Source organism: Oncorhynchus clarkii, chromosome 31 (genome assembly GCF_045791955.1).
Source record: "Oncorhynchus clarkii lewisi isolate Uvic-CL-2024 chromosome 31, UVic_Ocla_1.0, whole genome shotgun sequence".
Taxonomy (NCBI): domain Eukaryota; kingdom Metazoa; phylum Chordata; class Actinopteri; order Salmoniformes; family Salmonidae; genus Oncorhynchus; species Oncorhynchus clarkii.
Genome location: NC_092177.1, coordinates 42,239,395 through 42,263,168, shown reverse-complemented (window position 1 = coordinate 42,263,168; position 23,774 = coordinate 42,239,395). Strand labels below are relative to the sequence as shown.

Below are 23,774 nucleotides of genomic sequence, written 5' to 3'. Positions count from 1 at the left end.
GGCTTCAGTAGTCTTAATAATTCTCCATTAATTTTGCTGCAGATCAAATAAATACCTCACTTCACCTCGGAGAAACAGCCTCGGGCCAGTAAGCATCGTTCCTAATCGAGGGTCTTCTCTGACTGCCGAGTCAATACAAATGATTTTAATATGCATGTTCTTATTGCGTTGAATCATTGTCAAGAAGGCAAAATAAATCATTGAATTACGTCCCTTTAATGCTACAAATTGCTCAATGCGTTTTGTGTTATTGACAATCGAGCGGCAAGAGCAAGTGATGCTAATGACATAATCTAGGTGTGATCGGGGGGTCAGCCCCTGCCTCACTCACTCTCCTCCACATATCCCATCGCTGACAAACAGTCTCATCTGCACTGGATCATTTGCTGTCTCCAGATACGCTTGTGGTTTATTGCCAATTATCTCCCGCGATCCATTATCGATTACAGTGTTATCTTTCTTGCATTGCTTAATCTTTTGGTGGCACTACAGCATGCTGCTGGGGGCCTAGAATCACACTGCTAGACCACAGGAGCAGGACATATGATGGATGATTGTTCATTTGCCTGTAAATGATTATGTGATACACATTCTAGCATTTAGTGTTATAAAAAAAGGGGGCTGTGTTGATTGGCGATTCTATCTCTCATCAATAGATTCTCCACAGAAATAACCAGGAAAAATAGAGACCATTTTTGTGGAGATGATCATTCTCCTCAATGACAATGAAACCAATACCACCAATTACTTTTTATGTATGATTCAACAGCTGTTAGTCTGGCTCCGAACTACAGTATGTACGTTGTCTGACTTAGTTTTCTGACTGTCTGTTTTTTTATTCAAATTGTTCCTAGCTGGGTGAACAACTTTGGCCATGAAGGACTGGGCCTCCTCTTGGATGCATTGGATAAGTTGCTGGATAAGAAACAGTAAGCTTCTTACATTTCAACTATTTTTCTTCTCAATATGCTCTACATACTGTCTAAATCTATCATTCCTGTCTTTTCTCAACTCTTTTTCAGGCAAGAAAGTATTGACAAAAGAAACCAGCACAAGCTGATCCAATGTCTCAAGGCCTTCATGAACAATAAGGTTTGTACTTGTTGGGTTGGTCCTAGGCTTTCATTACAAAAGTTTTACTTACTCCAGTTTTTCTTGATTCCTGAGTGTTTTTAGATAGCTACAGTGCCTTGCGAAAGTATTCGGCCCCCTTGAACTTTGCGACCTTTTGCCACATTTCAGGCTTCAAACATAAAGATATAAAACTGTAATTTTTGTGAAGAATCAACAACAAGTGGGACACAATCATGAAGTGGAACGACATTTATTGGATATTTCAAACTTTTTTAACAAATCAAAAACTGAAAAATTGGGTGTGCAAAATTATTCAGCCCCCTTAAGTTAATACTTTGTAGCACCACCTTTTGCTGCGATTACAGCTGTAAGTCGCTTGGGGTATGTCTCTATCAGTTTTGCACATCGAGAGACTGAAATTTTTTCCCATTCCTCCTTGCAAAACAGCTCGAGCTCAGTGAGGTTGGATGGAGAGCATTTGTGAACAGCAGTTTTCAGTTCTTTCCACAGATTCTCGATTGGATTCAGGTCTGGACTTTGACTTGGCCATTCTAACACCTGGATATGTTTATTTTTGAACCATTCCATTGTAGATTTTGCTTTATGTTTTGGATCATTGTCTTGTTGGAAGACAAATCTCCGTCCCAGTCTCAGGTCTTTTGCAGACTCCATCAGGTTTTCTTCCAGAATGGTCCTGTATTTGGCTCCATCCATCTTCCCATCAATTTTAACCATCTTCCCTGTCCCTGCTGAAGAAAAGCAGGCCCAAACCATGATGCTGCCACCACCATGTTTGACAGTGGGGATGGTGTGTTCAGCTGTGTTGCTTTTACGCCAAACATAACGTTTTGCATTGTTGCCAAAAAGTTCAATTTTGGTTTCATCTGACCAGAGCACCTTCTTCCACATGTTTGGTGTGTCTCCCAGGTGGCTTGTGGCAAACTTTAAACGACACTTTTTATGGATATCTTTAAGAAATGGCTTTCTTCTTGCCACTCTTCCATAAAGGCCAGATTTGTGCAATATACGACTGATTGTTGTCCTATGGACAGAGTCTCCCACCTCAGCTGTAGATCTCTGCAGTTCATCCAGAGTGATCATGGGCCTCTTGGCTGCATCTCTGATCAGTCTTCTCCTTGTATGAGCTGAAAGTTTAGAGGGACGGCCAGGTCTTGGTAGATTTGCAGTGGTCTGATACTCCTTCCATTTCAATATTATCGCTTGCACAGTGCTCCTTGGGATGTTTAAAGCTTGGGAAATCTTTTTGTATCCAAATCCGGCTTTAAACTTCTTCACAACAGTATCTCGGACCTGCCTGATGTGTTCCTTGTTCTTCATGATGCTCTCTGCGCTTTTGACGGACCTCTGAGACTATCACAGTGCAGGTGCATTTATACGGAGACTTGATTACACACAGGTGGATTGTATTTATCATCATTAGTCATTTAGGTCAACATTGGATCATTCAGAGATCCTCACTGAACTTCTGGAGAGAGTTTTCTGCACTGAAAGTAAAGGGGCTGAATAATTTTGCACGCCCAATTTTTCAGTTTTTGATTTGTTAAAAAAGTTTGAAATATCCAATAAATGTCGTTCCACTTCATGATTGTGTCCCACTTGTTGTTGATTCTTCACAAAAAAATACAGTTTTATATCTTTATGTTTGAAGCCTGAAATGTGGCAAAAGGTCGCAAAGTTCAAGGGGGCCGAATACTTTCGCAAGGCACTGTATATAGCAGGACTCAATTGGCACCCAAAGTTGGCCCTCAACCACTTGAACAATCAATGTAATCATTTATTCTGCTTTTTACATCGACTCAAAGTAATCCGAGGTGGGAAGAGAAGGACAGTACAGTGCAGAGGTGGTTCTGTATTCACCTTAAAGTGCTCCAAACATAGACTGAATTTCTACAGCTTCAATGCCTCAATTTCAATGGCAATCCTGGAATAAAGTCTTATTCACATTGAAAAGGAGCAAGAGCGGTAGAAAGGAAATCAATAAGAAGTGATATCACTTTATACCCCGTATGTAGTCATCTCAAAATCCTGTATGATGAGACCAGGTTGGCTGTTTTTCCTATCTAGAATGGCTGGACTGTGACAAGTGCTATTACGGGCAAGTAAAGCGGAGCTAATTTGCCATGTTGAGCCCATTGTCACCAAGTATTTAATTATTCTTTTTTAGGAAGCAGCACTGTCTCATCTCTCAAAAGTAGCACATTGTTCAAGGATGGATGAGCTATTGATATTGTTACCCTTTATAAAATCCCCATACGTGGTCAAGTATGCCCATTGCTTGAATCTGAGATAGATTTAAAGATAGTAGAGGACTATAAGTATTTGTCCCCACAGCCCTGTCCTGAATTGGCTTAATTCATCATAATCTCAATTTTCCCTTGGCCTCTATGTCCCTCTTTAAAAGAGAATTAGGGCTAACTATTACTTATATTAGAGGTTCTTTGTAAAGTTAGTAGTTATTTTTTTTTAAAACTGTAAGTGAGCGATCTCTATGAATGCAAATGCTCTCATTAATTTATACCCTATGGACACTTTTTATTTTCTTCCTTTTACATGTCTACAGTATGGACTACAAAGGATTCTGGAAGATGAGCGGAGCTTGCTGCTCCTGGCCAGGGCCATTGACCCCAAACAGACCAGTATGATGACTGAGATCGTCAAGATCCTCTCAGCTATCTGTATCATTGGAGAGGAAAACATGTAAGTTCACTGCAACCATACTACATTAGCAACACTCATCCACCATTATTAAATCCTCAATGTCACTCTCTGTGCCCATGCATTGTCTTCCTCCCCACTTCTCCCTTTAGCAACGTCATGTACATTACGAGATTAAGGAAATATATTTGTAAGCCACAGGAGGCTGCTGAGGGGAGGACGGCTCATAATGATGGCTGGAATGGAGTGAATGAAATGGTATCAAACACATGAATCCATTTATTCCGTTCCAGCCATTACTATGAGCCCATCCTCCCCAATTATGGTGTCACCAACCTCCTGTGTTGTAGACAATCTGTCATTGGCCCCAGCACAATACATTCTGTGCACTCATTGCATTTGCAGCAAGGGCTTTGAGCTGTATCGGTGCACTGCCAGTTAACATGTTCTGATTTAGCAGTTTGGGCTGTGTAATGTATTTAAGTGCTCAGTGTTGTTGGCCATGAACACACAGCTTCGCTGACAGATTATAAATTGAATCCAGCAGAGCTCTTTTTTATTGTGTCTACCACAGAGCTGGACTAGAATAACAATGGCACTTCAAAGTAGGTCTGCATGCAGCAGAGGAAAATAAACAAACTGACGAATACGAGAACCCAGTTAAAACTGTTTTTCGGCATATCAGCTCCTCTGAATGCATCTGCGGGACCATGGTTCTGGCCCCTGCTATGTTCAATGTAGGAATGTAAAGATGTGTGTGTGTTGAAGATGACTATCTCAATCCTTCCAATGATCACAGCCATGTTTAAGCATGCACAGCTGATTGACAGAAAATAGAGCTGAGGCATCACTTTCCGACAACCTCGTCTGCTAGAGAGCTACGCTGTGACGTTGGCTCATTGTCAACACTCGAACGCGAGGAGTTAAGCAGATGTAGCGCTTTTTTCAAGTTACAGTTTGAACAGGCATTAAAACCACTATGTCTGTACCCCCTGCACATGTCTGCAGCTTTATCACCCCTATCCCATAGAAAAAGGCTGCTCCATTTTTCTACAGTACCAGTCAAAAGTTTGGACACACCTACTCATTCAAGGGTTTTTCTTTATTTTTACTATTTCTACGTTGTAGAATAATTGTGAAGACATCAAAACTATGAAATAACACATATGGAATGTAGTAACCAACATTTATTTTATTATATTTGAGATTCTTCAAAGTAGCCACCCTTTGCCTTGATGACAGCTTTGCACACTCTTGGTATTATCTCAACCAGCTTCATGAGGTAGTCACCGGGAATGCATTTCAGTTAACAGGTGTGCCTTGTTCAAAGTTCATTTCATTAATTCTTAATGCGTTTGAGCCAATCAGTTATGTTGTGACGACGATGTTGTGATGATATACAGAAGATAGCCCTATTTAGTAAAAGACCAAGTCCATATTATGGCAAGAACAGCTCAAATAAGCAATGAGAACCGACAGTCCATCATTACTTTAAGATATGAAGGTCAGTCAATCTGGAACATTTCAAGAACTTTGAAAGTTTCTTCAAGTGCAGTCACAAAAACCATCAAGTGTTATGATGAATCTGACTCTCATGAGGACCACCACAGGAAAGGAAGACCCAAAGTTACCTCTGCTGCAGAGGATAAGTTCATTAGAGTTAAAAGTCTCAGGAATTGCAGCCCAAATAAATGCTTCACAGAGTTCAAGTAACAGACACATCTCAACATCAACTGTTCAGAGGAGACTGTGTGAATCAGGCCTTCATGGTTGAATTGCTGCAAAGAAACCACTACAAAAGGACACCAATAAGAAGAAGAGACTTGCTTGGGCCAAGAAACAGGAGCAATGTACATTAGACCAGTGGAATTCTGTCCTTTGGCCTGATGAGTCCAAATTTTGAGATTTTTGGTTCCAACCACTGTGTCTTTGTGAGATGCAGAGTAGGTGAACGGATGGTCTCTGCATGGAGCATGGAGAAGGAGGTGTGATTGTGTGGGTGTGCTTTGCTGGTGACACTGTCTGTGATTTATTTAGAATTCAAGGCACACTTAACCAGCACGGCTATCACAGCATTCTCCAGCGTTACACCATCCCATCTGGTTTGCGCTTAGTGGGACTATCATTTGTTTTTCAACAGGGGGGCTATTGTGTAAGGGCTATTTGACCAAGAAGGAGAGTAATCGAGTGTTGCATCAAATAACCTGGCCTCCACAATCATCTGACCTCAACCCAATTGAAATGGTTTGGGATGACTTGGACCGCAGAGTGAAGGAAAAGCAGCCAACGAGTGCTCAGCACATGTTGGAACTCTTTCAAGACTGTTGGAAAAGCATTCCAGGTGAAGCTGGTTGAAAGAATGCCAAGAGTGTGCAATGCTGTTATCAAGGAAAAGGGAGGCTACTTTGAAGAATCTAAAATATAACATATGTTTTGATTTGTTTAACACTTTTTTGTTACTACGTAATTCCATATGTGTTATTTCATATTTCATTTCATATTATTCTACAAAGTAGAAAATAGTCAAAAGAAAGAATTTTTTTTTGAATGAGTAGGCGTGTCCACACTTTTGACTGGTACTGTATATGTTACATTTATTCCACACATATACTTCACATCATGGTTATAGGTCACACATTTTTTTCCTAGGATTTCCAGTAAAATATCAAATTATGATTAATATTTTATCCCTGGCAGAGTTTCCCCTTCCCAGTGCAACGATTTGGATGGAGGCAAACTCACATAACACACATCAGTCTAATATAACCTATAAATGACTTGTTTTTGTCAACAGACCTCCATCCTCCTCCCATGCCATCACTGGGATGGGTGGCACTCGGTGGGTAGACGGGGAGCACCCTGTGTAGGTTCTCCCCACATCTTCCCTCTCCTTGCTCCTCTGCAAGACTATTTTTGAGCAATGGGGAAGATCACAGGCATGGCTGGGTCATGAGACATCATTCCTCCCTGGGGACCCACGAACGCTTCAGCGCATCCTGGATGGCAAAGAGGCGAGAAACAGAAGAAAAAAAAGAATGAGCTGAGAAAAAAAAAGACAAAAAAGCTTCTACGCAGCTCTCTCTCTCTCTCTCTCTCGCCTAGTCTTTGTTGTGCTTCTCCTGTGTATAGGAGATAAAGGCACAACAGCGAACCTAGCATTTACAACCCCGATGAGAGAGGCCCCCATGTCTGATCTGATGGTGTGATAAAGTGACGCCAGCTAAATAACTTTTGTTTGCCGTTTACTGAAGTGGCTATTTAAACTGACTTCACCTACTTGTGTGCAGGCGCACAGCAACATATTTCTTTAGTGTGATGCCTTCGTCTGAAATTGACCTAATCATTATTCAGCAAAGGTGCCGTGAGCGCTTGTAAACGGTCTAATTTGCTTTAACAACAATAGGTGTTTGTATACGTTAGTTCTGTACTCTTTTCCCTGTAATAAATTGCTCCTGCTCTTGCATCGTCAACTACATTTTATTATGAATAGATTTTTACTGTGGATGATATCAGCTACACAGGCTTTGTATGAGCATCACCAGAGCAATGAACTGTGGCAGCTAAATTGGTTACATACAATGCACAGTGTTGCCAACAAATACAAAAATTTGTCTTGGGTCCCCACAGAATGCCCCTGACAATGACATGGGAAGAGACGAGATGATATATGGGGATGAGGTGAAAATGATCTTATCTTAAATGTCCTGTCGGTGGGGTGATAAAGGCGCTTGTTGACTTTTTTGTGTATTTGCTTTCTCTCAGCCTGGATAAGATTCTGGCTGCCATGACAATTGCAGCAGAGAGGAATAACAAGGAGAGATTTGCGCCGATAGTGGAGGGACTGGAGAATCACGAAGCCCAACAGCTCCAGGTCAGTACATACAAAGCCTGTTGGATATAGACACACTCATATAACATAAACACACACACACACACACACACACACACACACACACACACACATACACATGCACACATTGATTCATGCACCCCTTTCTCCACATCTTTCCCTTAGAACCCATCTCATTCAATTCACAACACTCTTTCAACCTGCCACTTACAGAGTATCACATGTTGTAATGCCTGTATTCTTTTAATGCTAGTCTGCTTGGAATCGAGTCATACAACATTATTCTGCATTCATAGATATTCATTCACAAACTAGTTGAGCAACTCTTCCAAGTTTTATCCATGATCTTAACTTGTTGACCTTTGAGGCAAGTTGTGGAAAGAAACACCTTTTTAAAAGTCATATATATGCACATAATACAATAAATCACCCAAGTATGCCATGTCATGTGCAATGGACAGAACTCGGCTCTAGTCAGTGTCATTCACAAAAATGGCCTCTCGGCTTGGAGCCGGTGTTTGACACGGAGTCGACCGTGGGCTATTAAAATGCGTTGAAGGTTCTCTCTCCTGCCCTAATAATCATAATCTGCTTCACTAGAGAAGCTCTGAAAAGGACTCCTAAAAATAACATGAGACCAGAAGAGAGATGTTGACTTTCTGAGATGTTTTTTTTCTTCTCATCCTCGTAATAAATATTTTTCAGCTTTTTCTCAGTGTTGTCGAGGTGGGTCTCTGAGGACCCAGAGGAAAAGGGCTGCCATACAGTAATACACCTGTCTTTTCTTCTGTATTTTACTTTTCTTTCTCCGGCACTCCAAATATGTTGAGGAACAAATCACTGCAAACCGTGTATTTAATAATTAGTGAAATAATTTGTAATGTGCAGAATGTGCAGGGAGTCAATGGGGGGGGGGGAGAGTAGGGAATGATTGTTTTCCTCATTCCTAAAACTGTTGCGAATGAAAAGAGCCACCGCTAATTGTGAAGTAAATTAAACTACCTTGCTGATGCAGAAGGTTAAAAGAAATTAGAATACTTTTTAAAAACCTTCAGATGGTGCTGTGGATCCTGACTTTGTTCATGTGATTAAAATGGGTTTTGCCGATGGTTCAGGCTTTTCTCACTCCACTGTAGAGAGAAAGCCAGCCTGCATCCCAACTTTAAACCATTCCAGCAGTCCCACTTTTAATTACACTGACAGAAATCTCCTACTGTAAGCTCAGGTTCACATGATGCCTGAGCTCCCCCCTCGCGTTGTCACCAACCCCGGAAACAAGCACCACAATAACCCTCCCTGAACCAATTTCACTCAACAAACATTGTCGGGGTTTGTCTGCTTCATATGATAGGAGGACAAATCTACATGTAGAGGAAGAGAAGGATGGACCTAGCTACTCATCCAGACAAAATAACTCTCGAAATATCTCTCTTGCTTTTGAAAGGCTAAAGATGGAAGTAAAGTGATGAGAGTGGAGATAGTTTTAGCAAGGCTTCTAGTCTAGCGTCCCTGGTGTGTAGACTTCAGGCTTGGATGCCCAGTTCTTGGTCCACGGCTCTGGAGACCCTATTGGATCATTTAGAGGTCTGCTATGTTGCTGCTTGGCTCCATTGGCATGCTCTCAAAGCCACTGTCACATCCCCTTCCACACCACCAGCAGCACAGAACAGCCTTGGAGTTCTCCTTAAAGGGATACTTTGGGGTTTTGGCAATGAGGCTCTTTATCTACTTCCCCGGAGTCAGATTAACTTGTGGATACGATATTTCTCTGTGTCCAGTATGAAGGAAGTTGTAGGTAGTTGTGTGAGCCAATGCTAAATATAGTATACCCATATCCAGTCAATGCACTAATGCTAGTTAGCATTGACTCGCAAAATGACACAGAGACATAAAAATGGTATCTACGAGTTAGTCGGACTCTGGGGACTCTGGGGAAATAGACAAAGAGCCTCATTGCCAAAATTAGTATCCCAAAGTATCCCTTTAAGCACACGGCTTTCCCGGGGCGCGGCAGGCCTGCCGCATATGTCTGTATAAAGAGTCTCCATTAGCACCGACACATTCCCATAAACCATAACACTGTGTGCCCTCACTCCACTGGATTAATAGAAACCTGTTCGATCCCTCTGTCCCCCCGGCTATAGAAGGGGGAAAAACACACCAAAAACAAACCAATGCTGTTCATTCCAGATGGCTCTTATTCCCCATCGCCAGCTGAATTCCCACTAGCCATGTTCTCCGAGGGCATTAATTGGGCTAGAGTATGTGGGTGTCTGTGTGTGTGCGCGTGCATGCGTGTGTGTACATGTGCGCATGTGTGTGTCTGTATGAGTCTCTCCAGGAAAACACTTACAGGAGGAATCGGTGTGAAAAACAGCCCAGGGACAGCATTCACAATGGACCGTTAATAAAAAAAAATGCGGTCCAACACAAACGTGCCGATAGAGGTTTTCTAAAGACTACTTTTCACATGTCGTTCACGGAGATCCTTCCTTCAGCTCCTGATAAATTTGCCTGTCGGACGAGCACTCTGTCTTCTCCCAGCGCTGCTCCCCAGAGCCGCCTTATAGTCCGTTAAGGCCCATCAGCGTTTTCCCTTTGCCCTCTTTCTCCCATCCCTCCATCCCTCGTCTCTTCCCTAATCCAATAAATCAATTACAAATGCATATCTGGTCAGCGGACTCCCCGGATTTCTTCTCTTTTCGACTTCCTCTTACCCTCTACTTTCTTTTTGCTCCCTCCACACCATACTCAAACTATGGCCTATCTCTCCTCTTCCCTCTCATCTCTTTGCTCTCCTCTTTCCTTTAATCTCTGGGAAAATGTGTAAACATATGTTTTTTCACACATAGCTCTTGTAACTCAACAGTGCCTGCTACATCATAAAATAGATTGATACCGTACACAGAGGTCAAGCATGATAAATCACCATATCACCATATCATTTAACGTTCAGTAGAAGGAATGCCATAAATGTGTTCTCTCTAACGGTCTCTCCGGCATTTGTGTGCTGAACAACAGGTGGCCTGCATGCAGCTGATCAACGCCCTGGTCACCTCTCCGGACGATCTGGACTTCAGGATACATCTGCGCAATGAGTTCCTCCGCTGTGGCCTCAAAAAGATCCTACCGGTGAGCCACCCTAAAAATTGGTTAGATTTCCTTGTCGTCACAATTTGCAAAAAATAGTGAGCTAGGCATAGTGAAGAAACTGTATGAATGTAGGTGCATTATCATATATACACTGATTCGATTTGGTTTTAGTCATTTTAAAGTATATTGAATTTGTTCCCCCCCTCCCCCCCCGCCCCCCCCAAAAACTTTTTTCTTTTTTACTCTAACCTCCTGTGGTCTGGATTGGACTCCCTTGCATGTCTTATGTTTAACACCCCACATTATTCTGGGCCATTACAGGAATTAGCAAATGCACATCCCTTTATGCATTTGTATACTGCATGTATATTGCTCCCATTATTATATTGGAGCGTTCTAGCTCACCTCACCGCGTGGTACCACCTCACTGATCACAGCTCGCTCTGGGCATCATCAATCAGCAGTCAGATCCTTGCACTCGGTTAAGACAAATAAGCATCCACTCATCACTCATGACCTAATTTGCAGAGGGGAATTTGCCACTTGTTAATAAGTCATCCTGACTGCTCCGCTTGATTATTGCTGTCATTAGTTCAATTATCTTCCTCTCTGCCCCCCGATATGATGGAGTTTCCTTTACAATAATTCATTAATGCCGCATTTGAAGCTTTAATGCAAGCATTTAAACTGACGCAGGGCCCACTAATTGTTGTGTTGTGGAGCCAATAAATAGTCAAGTGACCAAGAGGAAAATAAAAATGAACCAGACCCATGATGAAGTACTGGGGTATTGCTATTGGCCCACAGTCCTCGAGTCCCCTTATTTCTGTGGCATTGCGTGCTGCTTCCCTCTCTGAACTGTCGTTTCCGAAGACAGATGGCATGGCCGAAGAGCAGCGAGGTGATTGATAGATGCAGAAATTGGGTTACATTTGGCATGGTGTCATCGGTAAACTCCAACTCTGATGATTCATAGGAAAGTTGTAAAGTGCACCGTTAAAGCCCCTTGTGGAATGGGCAGGTGTAGAGAGCTGGGTGATTCGGGGATACCAGGCTGGCAGGGAAGGGGGGTGATGAGTATTTTATTTTATACATTTTTATTTTGTTTAACCTTTATTTAACTAGGAAAGTCAGTTAAAAACAAATTATTATTTACAATGACGGCCTACCCTGGCCAACCCCTAACCCGGACGACGCTGTGCCAATTGTGCGCCGTTAACTTTTCAGAGGCGATCAACGCTCTCAATTGTGCGCCATCAACAATGGTCTCCGTTAATGGGACCAGTTAGGGATATGACAAATGTTTAAACTGCAATACTTCCGAAAACACTTGCATCTTTAATAGCAAGCTAGTGAGGGACAGAGAGATAAGTGAGGGGCACAGTATAGGCAGAACCGTGCACTCGGCATATCTATCGGGAAATACAAATCTTGCAATGGCATGCTGTGACATATCATCAACGATATGAATACGCTAGGATAATGAGATGAGCGAGATGCAACACTTCACTCTTACACAGCCACACACAGTTTCTGCGCATGTGCACGGGTTCTCTTCATGCTGTCACAGCATGGTAGTAAGGGCACCAAAACAGCGGAGAAGTTGAGCCTTGTGCTGTTGCGGAAATATACCCTCTATGCTGTTTACTTTCTGCTACGTAAAAAACGTTAAGGATCCCCATTTTGTTTAAATAATTTGAATGTTTAAACGTTCACATCCCTAGAACCATTATAGGGTAGTACAATTTAGTTGAGTTGTGTAGGTTTATGTAGTACTGATAACACTGTATATAAATGAATTAATCTGCACGGTACAGTATATGCGTCCAATGCTCTGTTGTCTATCTCATTAAATCACATTACAATACAACACAGGCCAATATTTTCCGTTCCGTTGGACCAATCGATAATGAGGTATCGAGTCCTTTTCTGTCTAATACCACAGTCTATTAATGTCTCTGAATTACAGGAGATGAAAGAGACCGAGGAGCTGGACATCCAACTGAAGGTGTTCAACGAGAACAAGGAGGAGGACTCCATTGAGCTCTCCCATCGCCTTGATGACATCCGTGCTGAGATGGAATATCCTTTTGTCCGTCTGTGCCACTGCACCGGAAAAGGGCTGCTGGGAATGAGTTTATTGTGTCGGGCCTTACCAGGCTTACAGGTCTAAAGCAGGCATGGTCGGATTCATTAGAGAAGAATTTGAGGATGTATAGTGCAATCTCCCTCACCTATCTCTTACCTGTTTAACCAGGTAAACAATCTCTTCTCACCCTTTCTTGCCTCGGTTCTTCTCCCCCTCTCATCGCCATTCCTCATCTCTTGAACGTCTAGATCTTACCTAGATGATGCAAGACACAGAAGGCAGCTGTCAATCACTACCACTTGTTTTGTCTTCAGAACAAACTGTTTATTTTATGGCTATCACTTTTAAGTCTTGTTATGGTATAGTGGATAAATGTTTTAGTGCCGTTGCTTTGGCTGGTACACGAGGTCACTCTTCAGTCACCTCTTTGTTTTGTCTGGCTAATCACACCTGTGTCCATTTGAGCAATTACCTTACCTTTCTTCTTTTCCGTTTAGTTAGATATGACAAGTTGGTTTCTCCAAGTCGTCCCGCTAGGTCCGCTCAACTGGAAACTTTATGAGTGGTTAAAAGTGAGCCCTAATTGGGTCCTGAGTTTGAGACTTGTTTTAAAGCATATTTGGCCAGGTGCCTAATAATTCAAGGAGCGTCTCTAAGGGCATTTGGATGTGTGAAACACTGACATGATAGGTAGACAGTGCAGGGCCAGATACTGTTATACAGATGTTCTCTCTGCCAACCTTTGTCTCCCCAAATCCCACAGCGCTCGAATATCCGCCACTGAGTGCTGTGCTGAGTGACAGTTACTGTTGACGCTCCGAGAAGGAGAGAAAGAGCGAGAGCGAGGGAAGGGGGAAAAAACGGACACTGCACCTGGATTAATGATGTGCTTGAGCAGGTTCACAAATTATTGGGCCCAATGTTTGTTTCCAAGGACAATGTGGTATTGATCTGTGAATAGTCTTCATGATGTGCATGCTAGCTCTACTCTCTGACACACACAAACATGCACACACACAAACACACATTCCCGGCTGCCTCCTCTGTAGCTTGTTTCCCTACCTGCCTCATGAATATTAACACAGAGAGACGCGTGTCCTCTGTGTCCGGCCCAGGTCCGGGTGCTGAGGGGGTGACTTGGGGCCACTAATGAATATTAATGATGCTGTGGAATAGTGATTGATTGACCCTACCACTGACTGGTCCACATCGCACCTCCACTGCTGCTCATTTTTATTCATGATCCCCAGCTCCACAACATGAGTAGAAGTCAAATGTAGCAAGAGAAAGAGAGCGAGGGAGAAAAAGAGAAGTGTGTGCTTTTGGATTTGCATTGTTCTGTAGGTAGAGCTTTGTTCATGTCTGCTGCTTACTGATAGATGTAGCTGCTTGGACACTTTCCAAGTCCGGGCTTCTTCCATACTTACAGTTACCCCCCCCCCTCAAATACCAGTGTGGTGAGCCTATAATTGCATCTCACCGACTTGGTAATTCTCATCGACTTCATCCAGGCTAATACAGGAGTGGGAAACGATACTTCAGAGAAGCCTGTATTCCCATCTCCTGCGCTAGCCGAATTTGATATGGGAGAACCGTTTTAATTACAATTGTGGCGGAAGTGAATAGGAAAATGTCAAACAGTGTTAAAAAAATGATAGATTTGCACTGATTGTGGTGGCCGGATCATGTGGTGTATGAAATAGTGAGTACAGTTGGAGAGAATGATGCGGTGTTCTGTCATTTTGCATGTCATGTCTTTGTACTGATTGTCAGGTGATGCTCATTCATGCTAAAGTTAACTTTTCAGAGGCAATCAACGCTCGATTATCATTGAAATATTTTGAGACAATGAGTTTAACAGTTTTTCCATTGGAATGATGTAATTTGCTTTACACAACTTTGACGGGGCCACCCAACTTTGACATGGCCTATTCTAAAAACCCCGAAACGAAGCAAGTCCAAACATGTCCACTCTCCTCTCCCATAATCTGAGGAAGGCAGGCCCTTGGTCCCTCATTTTAAGCCCTCTGGGCAAAAAAATTACACAAATCAGATAGGTTTATTTACTGCTTGCTGACCACAGACAAATGTGAATGAACGCAGAGCCACTGACTGTGAAAGGGTTTCAAACCATACAGTGTATCACGCCACAGTCAGCACGCAAATATTTTAGCAGACATTGTTAAAACGCACATTACATATTATGATGGCTATCGATTTTTCATCCTTCTCAGTTTAACAATGCACTTTCCAACCTTACTCTATTTCCTTGTTTTCAGCATGTGTGCACATATTTCAAATCGGGCTATTTGTTTAGTTTTTTTTTTTACATGCCTTTCAAACGATGAATATCCACGGGAGGATCCTTTCTCAACCAAACAGTTATGCATAACCCCCTCAGGCTATTTATTTCTAACTTTTTCTTAACAGTTTTGGGACTGTTTTGTTGTTGTTGTAGTTCAAACAAGATCAAATTAAATCTGGCTATAGATTAAAATCCCATGTAAATATTTCTAATAAACACAGATATACAATAGATGGTCATTTGATCATAATATTATTCTGAAATCACACTTGGATATTATTTGTAAAGTCACTTTTGCCTTGATTTGAACGTTGCTTCCTATGGTTTCAATTCCATACAAATCAACTGTGAGATGTGCCAAGTGCTCCATTTCGCAGCCTCTGACAGTTCCTGTTCTTTTTGGAAAACAAATAGCCAGCAATTCAACTCAGAGAAACGGACATAATATATATACATTTTTTTAAAGACACCACTTTTCTGACAAAAAAAAACCCAACAGACAATGATTTCTTATCTGATTCAACAACTATTTTAGACATCAAAAGCCATCGCTCACGCTCCTTGGGGAGCCGAGTTGTCCGACACATAATCAATACCTTTTGCAAGTTTAAGAACACATCTTTTCTCTTCGACGGACATGACAAGGCACAATCGTGAAGACTTGAATTTCAGCAATATTTTCCACAGTGACTGATCCCCTTTTCATGATTGTCCCTTAAAATATTCAAACCCAATGGAGTTTTCATGTGATTAATTTCCTCCTCCTTGAAAGGTGTCAAGTGACAGGTAGACCACAGGGACCATTCTTTATTGCCAATTCCCCTCCTCATGTTAGCTGTTTACTCTTCTGCAGCTCCCCGATGGGAAAACGGATGTGAGGATTTGTCGCAGTGTTTGCTTGTACACAATGACGCCTGTCTGAGTACTTGATTGAGGGGAAAAATTGTAAAGCAAACAAACACCGTGAATCGAGGATCTATCGAAATGATTCTGATGTATTTTAGAATGCACTGTCACTATATTATTAGATTGCTATGAGGAGAGGTAGTGAAAGCTAATAATGGAATTGGTTAGAAAGGGCACATAGATTGTACTGCTGTATATTTTTCCTTTATTAAATCTCTAGTTTTTTTCTGCATGATGCCTAGTACATTTTCACTCATACTGTACAAGCAAAAAAGCCATGATGTTATATACCTTAATCACCTGCTCACTGATATGGGTGAGGTGTACCATCTCCTGTCCAACATGGTGAAAGACACTGGATCGGAGACCTACTTCCTGTCCATACTACAGCACCTCCTTCTCATCAGGAATGACTACTACATCAGGTGACTTCTGCCCCCAAACACCCACGTCTCTTTTCACTGTTTTCACAGGAAGACTGCATTTCCACAAGGCTGGTCTTGAGAAAGGCATGAGGCAAACATTTTGACATTAAACCGTTTCTACTCTATACTGTATGTAGCTCTGTAGGGGATATACTTTACTCTGTAGAGCTGATGCGCTAATTCTGCATTATCAACACAGGGATGTCCTCTCCTTGACACCATATTCGAGTTGGGCCAGATAACAAAACACGTCACTGACTCCTGTAGATTACAGTGTGCTACGAGCCTTTCAGATGTAAAGCTACTTCCTGCAATCTACCATTTCCCATACATGCTTTTATATCCTTAGCACTTTATTATTATACCTTTATTTCAACAAGGAACACAGACTGAGACCAAGGTCTCTTTTACAGCTGGGCCCTTGGTATACATGTTTACACATACAGTTTAGGTACAATGATTAAGAAACTACACAAGACAAACAAAACGATCACAGATAACACAAAAAAATTCAGCAACATATTACATTTACTCTACTAACAGCACAACAACTTGCATTACCTGAAACAGTTACAAGCAATACAAAAATAAAAATGCTCCAATAAATATTTAAAATGGGCAAGGGGGACAAGAGTCTCCAGTTTAAGTTTAGTCTGCAGGCTATTCCACAGGCAAGGAGCGTAACAGGAAAAGGCAGCCATACCCAACTCTGTGGAAATCTTATGGGCCTCAAGTGTAATCCATGCTTGAGACCTGGTTTTCGGAATTCTAATATTGATGAGTGATGATTAATAAGAAGGTAGCTTATTCAGAAGTGCTTAGTGGTGAAAGTGTAGCACTGAGAGGTCAGAAGGCATGTAAGCATTAAACATTACCATGGCAGATGACCTAGCGGTTAGAACGTTAGGCCAGTAACCCAAAGGTTGCCAGTTCAAATCCCCCAAAATCTGTTGTTCCGCCCTTGAGCAACGCAGTTATTAACCCCCCCCCCCACAACAACAGCTCCCCGGGCACCCAAATTGGCAGCCCCCGCACATCTCCGATCCAGAGGGGTTGGGTTAAAAGCGGAAGTCAAGTTTCGATTGGACCTTATGTGCAATTGATGATAAAAAGAAATGTAATCATTTAATTAAAGATTCACATGTCCTCTCAAGGCATCTCTGTCTCGATCTGTCTCGCTCTGTTTCTCTCTCTTTCCTTCTGTCTCTCTCTGCCTCTGTCTGACTCTAACCACTGTGTGCAAAGTGCCAGGGTCATATCAGAACAGATCTAATATTCTGTAGTTTTGAACGATTAGGTTATTATTCAAATGGCAGCCTGCCTCGGCAGTGTACATGTGTCAATCACAGGAAAAAGGATGGAGACTGCGGCGACTTCTGTGATGACAATGACAGTGATCAATTTGCTGCTGTGTCAGACTTTTCACAGAATGAACATATTTTACAGAAAAGAGAGAAGGAAAGAGGATAGACGAGAGAGAGAAGAAGAATTTACCATAGACAAGATGCTGCTCACTCGGCTGGTATGAATAATGCATTCCTCATCTTGTTGGAGAAGGTGAGAAATAGAAAACACATTAAGCAGCGAGTACAGCAAGTCCACCTCAGCACTCCTGTCTGTGTCTTCTCCCCACTACTGACGCCACAGCTCTCCAAAAGGATCACTACAAATGGTCATAAAAAATGAATGTGCTTATTAAAGATAAGCTTTTAAAAATACTTTCCTCTCTGCTCTCTCTCCTCCCCTACTTCACGGGGAAGACATATAATTCCACATACATCATCGGGCTTTGCGAGGTGCGGTCGGTTGGTCTGACTCAAGGTTCTATATCCAGCTTGGCCTCAATTCATCATCAATATATCCTTTTTCGGCTACTTTGAACCTGCATATCTTTTTATGTTCCAAATTAAATTGGCTGGTTGGGAAAGGGTATGTCTTTAATTTTAGATTAAAGGGATCCCGTAAAATCATTTCAGGTTTTGATGAGTTGGCCACCGTCGTCACTCGCACTCGCTGTCAGGCCAAGTCAGGTGATGGAGCGAAACTTGTCCATAGGTGTATAGGAGGGCTTCCTGATCAAAGGGGCATGCAACAGAGACATGCCTATGCCAATATTCCAGCAGAACGGGGGCTTTGATTTCAAAGGTGTTACAGTGCCTTCAGAACCCCTTTTTGCTGTGTTATAGCCTGAATTTAAAATGTATTAAATTGAGATTTCTGTCACTGGCCTACTGTAACAAGTGCGCTGAGAGTCAGGAAGCAAGTTCAGGGAGTGAGTGTTTTAATAAATAAACGTAACATAATACAAAACAAGAAAACACAAACAACGCACAGACATGAAACAGAAACAATAATGCCCGGGGAAGGAGCCAAAGGGAGTGACAAACATAGGGAAGGTAATCAGGGAAGTGATGGAATCCAGGTGAGTCTGATGACGCGCAGGTGCGCGTAACGATGGTGACAGGTGTGCGCCATAACGAGCAGCCTGGTGACCTAGAGGCCGGAGAGGGAGCACACATGACACCTACACACAATACCCCATAATGTCAAAGTGGAATTATGTTTTTCAATTTTTTTTACAAATTAATTAAAAATGAAAGTTTAAATGTCTTGCGTCAATAAGTATTCAACCCCTTTGTTATGGCAAGCCTAAATAAGTTCAGGAGGAAAAATTTGCTAATAAACATGGACTCTGTGCTATAATATTGTTTAACATGAGTGGTTACCTCATCTCTTTACCCCACACATACAATTATCTATAAGATCCCTCAGTCAAGCAGTAAATTACAAATTCAGATTCAACCACAAAGACCAGGGAGGATTTCCAATACCTCACAAAGAAGACAACTATTGGTAGATAGGTAAACATTTTAAATGCATACATTGAATATCTCTTTGAGCATGGTGAAGTTATTAATTACACTTTGGATGGTGTATCAATACACCCAGTCACTACAAAGATACAATTGTCCTTCCTAATTCAGTTGCCAGAGAGGAAGGAAACCGCTCAGGGATTTCACCATGAGGCCAATGGTGACTCAATGGTTTAAACCAGTTACCGAGTTTAGCTGGCTGTGATGGGAGTAAACTGAGGATGGGTCAACAACATTGTAGTTACTCCACAATACTAACCTAAATAAAAACATTTAAAAACATGCATCCTGTTTGCAACAAGGCACTAAAGTTATATTGCAAAAAATGTGGCAAAGAAATTAAGACTTTGTATTCAGGACGAAAAGTTATGTTTGGAGCAAATCCAAAACAACACATTACTGAGTACCACTCTCCATATTTTCAAGCATAGTGGGGGCTGCATGTTTTTATGGGTATGCTTGTAATTGTTAAGGACTGGGGACTTTTTCAAGATAAAACATTTACTAAATGGAGCTAAGCACTGGCAACATCCTAGAAGAAAACCTGCTTCAGTCTGCTTTCCACCAGAGACTGGGAGATGAATTCACCTTTCAGCAGGACAACAACCTAAAACACAAGGCCACATCTACATGGAAGTTCCTTATCAAGAAGACAGTGAATGTTTCTGAGTGGCCTAGTTACAGTTTTGACTTAAATCTACTTGAAAATCTATGGCAAGACCTGCAAATGGTTGTCTAGCAATGATCAAAAACCAATTTGACAGAGCATGAAGAATTTAGAATATAATAATGGCCAACATTTGTGGCTTATTTTATTTTCAGTAATTAATCTGTGAGTGCCATGCTTAACAAATGGGAGCAATTCAAACCCCTGGTAAATATAGAGCAATCTCCTCTTTTGGAGAGGAGCGATATGGGGATTACACTGGTCTTGTGGAGCAGGGGGTTGGGAGGGGAGCTTGTGCTGGTGCTAGAAGCCAAATAGAGGGGGAAGGTGACAGAGTGAAAGATGGAAGGACTGGTGCTGGGGACGCACAGTGCTTTCATAAAGTATTAACACCCCTTGACTTTTTCCACATGTTGTTGTTACAAAGTTGGATAACAATTGATTTAATTGTAAAAATAAAATAAAAAATTGTCAACGATCTAAACAGAATACTGTGTCAAAGTGGAAGAAATCCTTTATTTTGTATATTTTTTTAAATGTAATTTATGGAAAGTAAAATACTAATGTATCTTGATTATATAAGAATTCAACCCCCTGAATGTTAGACTCACATTTGGCAGTGATTACAGCCCAAAACATAACACTTTGTATTCAGGGCCGTGACTTATTGAAAACAGGATGCATGTTTTGGAATAATTTTTGGGGGGCTTCCTTCTTTTCACTCTGTAATTTATGTTAGTATTGTGGAGTAACTACAATGTTGTTGATCCATCCTCAGTTATCTCCTATCCAATGTTCCCTCTAAACTGTGCACGTTCACAGGCGCACAGTATCCCCGAGACTACTGTGCAGTTCCCCGGGACTGTCTTGTAGAATAAATATCAGCCCACAGAGAGAAGCACGAGATTGAACTTCACTCAACTTTCTAGAGTTTTCCCTGTTAGTTAACACTATCAACTTTTCCCTTTCCTGTGGCAACTGTGATAGAATCAACGCAATATTAGCCACTTTCAATGCAACAACTTAGTATGAAAAACTAACTTTGCAAGATATTTTAGGCAGAACGCATCGGAATAGGATTCTATTGCATTGACATACATGACCCAGCCCGTACTCTACACAGACTGACCGGTGTGTCATAAAAAATCTGAGCTGCAGTAGCCCTATAGGGACATAGACCATTGCCATATATGGATCTGTGCCATTTACTTTGAACTGGACTGTTTACAGCATGAGTGGTTTTGAGTAGATGCCCTTGTTTTGAGATCAAAGCGAGAGCTGTATGTAGACACGTGTGCACATTTTGTTCACATCATTTTCTAGTTAGTAAGTTATTAGCCCAGTTAAAGATAATTTGTAGTCAGCAATAGGGGAGTGATTGCTTCCTACAAGAGCAGAAAACGTGTGCATTTGAAAAGCTAGTAAGGTAAAGTGCTTTTTTTGTATTTAAAGGGGAGTGTTGTATTTTGAGACAGGCTTGAATAAGCTAAGTAACCAACAGGCAGAGGGTAGCATAATTTGTCTGATTCTCTGTAATAATGGTATGGGAATAATAATGCATTTTATTTTGTAAAGTGGTTTCTTGCATCAAACAGCACAACAACATTTTCAGTCACCTTGTCTGAAGGACAAGTGGATAAACAGGTTAATTTCAAGCCCTGAATGTTTCCGCTCTGCAGGCCTGAAATTTGAGGGAACATTGCTCCTATCACAGCCGTCGTTTAAAAAACATTGGCCTCATTGTGAAATGCCTGAAAGGTTTCATTCCGACTTCCTTCCTCTCTGGCAACTGTAAGCCATGTTGTCACTTGGCGCCTGTATCTTTGTAGTGATTGGGTGTATTGATACACCATCCAAAGTGTAATTAATAACTACTCCATGCTTCATTGTGTTACCCATCTACCAATGTGTGTCCTTCTTTGCGAACCATTGTAAAACCTCCCTGGTCTTTGTGGTTGAATCTGTGCTTGAACTTCACTTCCAGACTGAGGGACCTTACTGATAATTGTATGTGTGGGGTACAGAGATGAAGTAGTCATTCAAAAATCATGTTAAACACTATTATTGCACACAGAGTCCATGCAACTTAGTATGTGACTTGTATTATGTGACATTTTTACTCCCAAACTTATTTAGGCTTACCATAACAAAAGGGTTGAATACTTTTTGACTCAATACATTTCAGCTTTTCATTTTGTAAACATTTCTAAAACATAATTCCACTTTGACATTATGGTGTATTGTGTGTAGATCAGTGACACAAAATCTCAATTCAATCCATTTTAAAATCATGCCGTAACACAACAAAATGTGGGGTGTGAATACTTTCTGAAGGCACTGTATGTTGACTTCTGGTGCCCTGCCCTGTCCAGGCTCTGGTAGGGCTTGACAGTTCTGGGTCACTCGCTCGCTGTTTCCCTTCCCCAGTTATCTCAGTGGCGGTGGCAGAGAGGAGCGGGGGATGCCGGGAAAATAGGGCAGCTTATTGAGATAATAATGTGGTCTACATCGGTGACAGTCGTAAGCCGGGTTAGCGCTAAGCCACACAGGGGCGACGTGTGCTCGCTCGTTATCATCACGAGTGGGCGAATCCAGTCGTTGGAACAAAACATTTGCCATTTCATGCTTACAAAAACGTTGTGCTTAATGGAAATCTGGTTTGACTTGTTTTGGTTCTTCTAATATCTGTTTACGTTATGATAAGGACTGCCCACATTTTAGAGGGAACCACCATTTGCTCCTTGTCATCACAAATAAAGCCCCACATATAATGTATATAGTATAAGCAGAAATTAGATCATGTCAATTGTTTGTCAATATGCACTCGCATGTGTTTCCCCATTCATATTCTGCACTTTTGTTTTTTTGACGTGATCTCTCTGAAATTAAATGCATCCCGACAAATCCAGCCTATCTAGTTCATAAAGAGGCCTCCGCTCAGAGGAATTTGTCTATTTGAGCCACATCAATGCTCTTACCCCCTGCTCTCCTTTCCAAAAGAAGTAGAAAAAGAGCAGGACTTTGAAACAAGCTTTGATTTTCTTATCTGCATCATAGCCATGTTATGATATCAGCCTTCTGAGCCTCCCCACCACTCACCCTGAGTATCAGTGAGAAGCATTGCGTCCGACGACAGAAGCCAAGAGGAAATTAGAGCACAGCAAATCTGCCGTCCACAGATTGCTGGCACTCCTAATATAGGCGTCCCTCAGATCTTTCTGTGTGGGAGGAAAACATATTAGGGTACATGAGGACCGGCTGGCAGCTGTGCCTAACCTCCTTCACCCACAGTGTGATTATGAGGCTTCTCACATAGCCACAGTACAAAATGACTCTCTCTGTCTCTGTGTGTGCGTATATGAGCGGTTCCAGTTCTCCATTGACACTGCTTTTTAGTCCAGGACTAGGCTTAATTTATCTGAGAAACTGCCCCATATAGTCTATGCACATTTTTTTTAAACAGTGTTTAAACAGTTCACCGGCTGTCACTCAGTCAACATCACTTTAATTAAGCAAACTCCAGATAGTTGTCCAATGAAGTATCTGAAGTGTAGGTTATACTTCTACATTCACACATTTTTTGTTTCACACCGATCATTGCTTTCCATGCAGTTCCATACTGCCCTGAGGAAGTAATCCTAATCAAATAAGTTGGCATAGGCATCATAAAGTAAGTGTGCTATGACTGGCAACAACTTCTCGTAACCTGGAAAGATCCACATTCATTTTGTGAATCCCGGATTTAACTAGCATTGACCGGGAGCAAGTGATAAATTATCCATGTACCTCGAGTGTGGATTTTTGAGCCGGGCGATA

General features: G+C 41.7%; 1 protein-coding gene across 7 annotated transcripts in view; it reads left to right on the top strand.

Moving 5' to 3' along the window:
• The window catches only part of LOC139391116 (protein diaphanous homolog 2-like), a 637,381-nt gene that overhangs the window by 178,365 nt on the left and 435,242 nt on the right, over positions 1-23,774 (top strand). For all 7 annotated transcript variants that reach the window (XM_071138654.1, XM_071138656.1, XM_071138651.1 and 4 more), the window contains 7 exons: positions 855-929; positions 1,023-1,092; positions 3,656-3,792; positions 7,513-7,621; positions 10,622-10,732; positions 12,663-12,775; positions 16,302-16,418. In XM_071138654.1, coding sequence (XP_070994755.1) covers positions 855-929; positions 1,023-1,092; positions 3,656-3,792; positions 7,513-7,621; positions 10,622-10,732; positions 12,663-12,775; positions 16,302-16,418 — 732 coding nt within the window. The remainder of the gene's footprint in view (positions 1-854; positions 930-1,022; positions 1,093-3,655; positions 3,793-7,512; positions 7,622-10,621; positions 10,733-12,662; positions 12,776-16,301; positions 16,419-23,774) is intronic.